At 37.9% G+C, this 6,000-nt stretch overlaps 1 protein-coding gene across 1 annotated transcript in view; it reads left to right on the top strand.

Annotated features, from left to right (window-relative positions):
- Nucleotides 1–5,196, top strand: part of NAALADL2 (N-acetylated alpha-linked acidic dipeptidase like 2) — a 241,426-nt gene extending 236,230 nt beyond the window's left edge. Inside the window, exon 14 of the mRNA XM_029962326.1 lies at nucleotides 4,336–5,196. Coding sequence (XP_029818186.1) covers nucleotides 4,336–4,534 — 199 coding nt within the window. The 3' untranslated portion in view covers nucleotides 4,535–5,196. The remainder of the gene's footprint in view (nucleotides 1–4,335) is intronic.
- Nucleotides 5,197–6,000: the final 804 nt, after the last annotated feature.

Genomic DNA, 6,000 nt, shown 5'->3' on the forward strand with positions numbered 1-6,000 from the left:
ATGGTTAGAAATCAGCTCATGCTGTTTTCAGGGAAGAAGAATTTATAATATTTTTATGTCCTACAGTAAATAAACACCCTGTGGAAGTTCCAAAATGTAAATATTGTTATTAGAATACATTTATTTATTTACCAAGGTAATAATATTTTATGTTTTACAAACATGAATGAAAATGAACTCCTAGATGTAAGAAAAGTGCATTCAAAATTGAACAGTATCAGGAGAACGTGAAATTCAGAGAATCCTTGTTCTGGTGTGGTTTTTCTTTGTGGAGAGTATAAGAAGAAACAATTCAAGGATTTATAAAATTGAGTTTTTGGGGACGCTGAAGTCATAGCACATTGTGTTTTAACTGGAATAGACAGAGGCTGCCCATAGCATTTACCTGCAAACAATTCTAATGTGATTCCAAAGAGAAAACCTGCACTCATTTCATGGGGGACAGTGTACTTGCCATCGTGTCCTAATGATTTAATAATTACTTTTCAAAATCTCAAATGTAGGCTCTTAGATGGGAGTCTGCTTGTAAGTACCTGAATAATTGAGCTTGTGTTGCACATTACCCGCAAACTTTTCTTATAAGCTAAAAAATCCTTTTTCGTGACAAGAATAATGCAATAATCTAGTTTTATCCTGCACTGTCCAGTTGTTCTACTATAACCTCCAAAATAGTTTGGAGTTGTGTTAAAATCAAATTTTTAGTGTGATCTGTCATTTCAAAAAGTTTTCAAATTCATTCTGGCCTGGTGGGAATGACATTACCTCCTTATTTGTGATAATGTAGAACAGCATTTGATGGCATTATTTTGATCAGTAATGCTTATGTTCCTAGGTCTGAAAGGGTTCATAAAAGTTAGAGAAGAGGCTCTGTTAGAGTTCAGTGTTACAGTTTCTTTGCTTCACTTTGCTAAGGCTGGTTCTTTTGTTTGGAGCCATTTTACCTCTTTCAGTGGTACTGCCTGAAGTTATTACTTAGGTTTCCTGCTTCAGCGTTACACTTTTCAGGTCACTGCAATGTGTCATAGAAACAAGTCCATTAAGATGAATGATGTGTGTTGTAATTTCATTAGTCTCATCAATAATGTATTGCAGTTTTCTGTTTGGGAGTCTCTTTTTGTTTTGTGTGTGTCAGACTGACTGTGTGAATTATATTTAGAAGATCAAAATAGTTAAAGATGAAGGTAGATACTTAAGCAATTAGACCAGAGACTGGAATTGTTGTTTTAGAGGTGTAGGCTACAAAACCAATTTGTGTTAAGGAATGTTTAAGTAATTGAATTTCACAGTATAAATTAAAGTCTCTTGCTATCATTATGGATGTTGTGGGCACTTAGTGATATCTTGTGCCAGTGAAATGGCTGGGGTTTATTTTTCAGTCCCTGTGTAATCTTTAATGAAAACACTTTTCTGACTTGTAAAGGCTTGGAAGTAATAAACTGGACTGACCAATTTTTTTTTTCATTTGATGAAGCTTGGACGGAGATAAGAAGTAAACTTTTATAAATCGTTTCTCATGAACATGCATAAAGAGAGAAATCATTTTATGCAACAAAGGAGTGGCATGGCTTGCCAAGCAAAGATAAGTAATTGGAAAATATAAGATCCCAGTGAGAACTCCTAGCAGAAAATTCAAAAAAACAGGTGCTGTATAATGTTACTTACTATTATTTGCATACATAAAAACAAAAAGTAGGTTCTGTCATACCATGCAATCAGCTGTGCTGAAGTCATATTACTATAGCAAAAGTTAAGATATTATTTAAACTATTACAGCAAACTGCTTGTCTCTGTCATTCTTCAAACCACTAAGCTTTTCTCATCAGACACTAATTTGCACCACAGTCAGGTGGGCTGGGCTAGGAATAACTGTCTTTTACAGTGGATCACCTGCCTGTGCCTTTACTGTGGAATCACTTGTGATTCCAAAATCACAGCAGTAAATTTAAACTGTATTAACATCCTTATGTGTCAAGGCAAACCATCTTTTTAGCCTGTGTGCCTTGTTTGGAGCACATTTGAAGATGGGGCAGGAGAAGATCTGTTCCTATTCACCACAAATGTCTCAGCAGTCCCCAAAAGTTCCAATGTTCAGGCCATCCACTCTTTTAGAGTCTGATTTCTAGCAGTCTAAGTTACTGTTACTCTGCTGATGGTTATCATCCTCTGATGTTTTTATTAGTTGACATTACCCCAATAAAGGAATAGAGAAATCCTAATATAGATCAGGGAACCAGTATTATAGGCATTTGGAGTAGAATTCCAGCTCAGTCAAACTCTCCCAGCCACCAGCAACCAGATCTCTCCTAAGAGTAGAAAGTAATGTGATTATTTCTAGCACTGACCTTGCTCTTCAAGGCGTTCGAGAGGTTGTGAACAGGCTTCTTTCTCCCTATGAACTACAGGAACTATAGAGGAGAGTTCTTCAAAAGCCTGGTTCTGCTTGCACTGATCTCAGCAGGAGTCCCTGAACTGATTTCAGGGGGAGCAAAATCAATCCCTGCTTTGAAAAATACGGTATTTTCCATAGCACAGCCTATTCTTAAAAGCCAACCAACCAGGAATTTATCTGGTTCTCAAAATACAGAGTTTTCATTTACTATATCACAGGGACTGCTTTGGGACAGTCCACGGCATAACTTGAGTCACCTTTGAGTGTAAGATGCATCATAGTGTGAGGAACAGCAACATCAGCTCAGAGCTGAGGAACAGCAGTGCGAGCTGAGGAAGTTATTGCCACATCTGCCTGTTAACAGTCCTCCTGATGGAAATTCCTGACCCTGCTGAGCTGTTCCTGGAAGTGCTTCTAACCTGTTTCAGTCTGAATGATGTAGGTCAGTGATGACCTGTTGTTTAAACTGTGTAAGCTGTCCTGCTGCTGCAGTGTTGGATTCAACCCCTTTCCCTCCTCTGTTTAAAGCTGCAATGTATTGCATTGCAGAACCCTTGAAATGGATGTATTGCTACCAGGGGATGAAAAGCTCGCCTTCCCTATTGCACATTGCTGGGTTTCCTATGTTTTCCCAGCATTGTCTTATGTGAGATGTAAAATTGTCTTATGAGGACAGGAGTTATTTCCTATCTTTGAAAAACACTGCCTCTCATTCAAAACATTTTTTTTTTTGACTGAAAAACATGGCAGAAGATTGTAGGTGTTCTGTGCTGTCATTTATAGGGTTACTTTGTTACCTTTCCCCCTGGCAGACTGGCAGTTAGGTGATTCCTATAATAATAAGCTGCCCTTTTGTGGTCATCTGTCTTGTAGGTACTTGGCAGTTTTATTACTAATTTGGAGTTGCCATTTGGCCTGTTCTGTCACGCAATTAGGTTACTAACAAAGTATGTAAGTTGTCTTGTTTCTTGCTGGTTTCATTCCATGAATCAACTTCTCCCCTGCCCTGAACACCTGCCTTGTATTTAAGGGTAAGGTCCTGCACCAAATCACTGTAGTTTTCCTGTTTCAAATTTCACTCATTTCTGTTTACAGTCAAAGGAGCTCCTGGGTGGAGATTTATGATATTTACATGCTCTTCTAATTAAAATAATGATTACACCTGGTTTTGGATAACATTTATAGCCTGCTTCAAAGAGTCTCATTAAAATCACTGACTAGCTTTGAATTCTGAGCCTTCCACACCTCATACAGATAACATTTCCAAGGGATCAGACAACACTCTTGCATGTGTTTTTCTATAAACCATTAAAAAGTTTTTCAGATATTCTAGGAAAACACAGGTTTTGTTTCACAAGGGTATAGCTGTGTCTGCTGTTTATTTCCTTCCTCGAGTGTGTGACGTTAAAGATGGGTTGCTCTTGTTCTGATGCCACAAAGGATTATTGATGAAATAAAGGCTCTGCTGAAGGCAATGAGAGTTTCACCATTGACTTCAGTGTAGCTGGAATTTCACCTCTGAAGTGGGAAATAAATAACAGGAGCAGACAGGAAAAACAACAAGCCCAAACCTGTGCTGAGGGTTCACAGCAATAATCAAACTTTTTTTTTAGAGGGGAATAAATGGAATCCAGCTGAGACGCAAAATCCTTCATGAGGGATGTGATAGGTGCAAGCTCATGCTTTTGAATAAAATCTTGAAAGGTCAAAGAAGAATGTGAGATTTCTTTGATGGATTTAGTGACTGTTTCAATGTATGTACACGTAGTTCAGTGAACAAGGTATAATAAATATGCAGTTCTCTTTCACTTTGCCATGGGTCAGGTTTACTGTGCATAATATGTATCATCCATAAAGTGTGGCTGATACTTGCGGGATTTCTTGATGGCTTCTGATGAACTGTTTTGAGTAAAAAGTTTACCATTCTCTCCACTCTTCTCTTCTAGAAATATTCTTTACAGACTGGATGAAAGGACCAGCCAGTTTTCAGTACTGCTGGAGGCACTGGAGCACTGCAAACTGCATCAGTCAAATGAGACCATTCAAGCAGCCTTGTCAGAGGTGCTGAACAGCATCAATTCAGCTCAGGTTTACTTCAAAGCAGGACTTGATGTGTTTGAGACTACCTTAGCTGGAAAGAAATGAGAGGATTCTCTACATTCTAAGACATTTGTTTACAACTTGCTAAACAAAAGTTCGACTTGGACCAGAATTGCTCTGAGGATGACACATTTCTCAGCTTTTCCTTCAGTTGTCGCTTAAAGGTACCGCGGAGCGTGGTTTTATAAATATAAAACAGTCTTTTGCACTGTTCACAGTATATCTCAAATGTCTATTCCTGAATGTACAAAACATGAGAGGGAATAACACTTAAGATAGGATTTTTTGGAAGGACATCTGCTGTATTTTTATATGTAAAATATGTTTTTATGACTCAGATCTCAATCTTGCGAAGTACCAAGCACATCCTGCAACGCGCTGAAGACCTGGTTCTGAGACACCCCAGGTGTATACCTGGGTGAGTTTTCCATCCCTGCTCTGTCAGAAAAATCTGACTTAAGTATACTCTTGTGTTTCTTAACTTCTTCAGCAAGCTCATCTTCTTCCTTACTCCGTTCATAGTAAGTAGTTGAAGGATGTGGCATTTCCTCAGTTGTCCAGCACCAGAGTAAAAATGCACAAAACACCTTTACCAGTGCAATCCAACATCTTTACTCCTGTGGAACAATAAATACCTCAATTCTGAGAATACAGATAAACTTTGATTATTCCATTTCTGTATGAAAATAAAGAGTTGTTTTCTCTAATGTTTCTTGGAGAGAAAATTTTTGCGATGGTTTCAAATGATTTGAAAAGTTTGAATCAACAGTTACACTTGCACAAGAATACTTTCAGTCTTTATTTTAAATAAAAGAACTGCCTAGTCTTATAAGGCTACAGACCTTATAAGCTTATACATTACCAAAACAGCCCACTTCAAGGTCTCTCTAAATTTCCAGAGAGCTTTAAATGAAAACAAGACCTCCAAGTCCTGGAAACAGTTTTGGGATTCCATCACTCGGACGTACCACCCCACTATTCCAGGCCTGCCATATAGCACCTGGATTGTTGTCAAAAAGCACAAGCAAAACATAAATGCTGTAGAACCTGCTGTAGAACCAGGGATTCCACTCTGGAGGCACAAGCTGGTGAAGCATGTTGCAGGGGTAAAACTCAGAGCTGCTTTGCACTGGGGGAACCCTGTACAAAGGCTCTAATGATACCATTGCTTCTTGGCCAAAGTAATCTGTGAATGAAAGGATCAGGAGGTTCAGTGTCCTCTGAGGGGATATACACATTTGAGAACTGCAGGTCTTAATAATGTAAACAATGGAAATAGTTAAGCCCTATTGGGTTTAGAGTTTTACAATCTCAGATGATTCTGGGGTTAGAGCTTAAAAAATTAATTTTATATAGATACTTAGAATTGAAATATAATTTATTTAATGGAAATGTTAAATGTATTGTTACCCATTTTGCCATGGAAATTATTAAAGGAACATTTCAGGTTGCTATAAAAATGGAAAAAGTGTCTGTATTAATGTCTAAAAATTGCCTTCTGGAAAATTTCA

The sequence above is a fragment of the Manacus vitellinus genome, unplaced genomic scaffold (genome assembly GCF_001715985.3).
Source record: "Manacus vitellinus isolate BGI_N305 unplaced genomic scaffold, ASM171598v3 scaffold_45_pilon, whole genome shotgun sequence".
Taxonomy (NCBI): domain Eukaryota; kingdom Metazoa; phylum Chordata; class Aves; order Passeriformes; family Pipridae; genus Manacus; species Manacus vitellinus.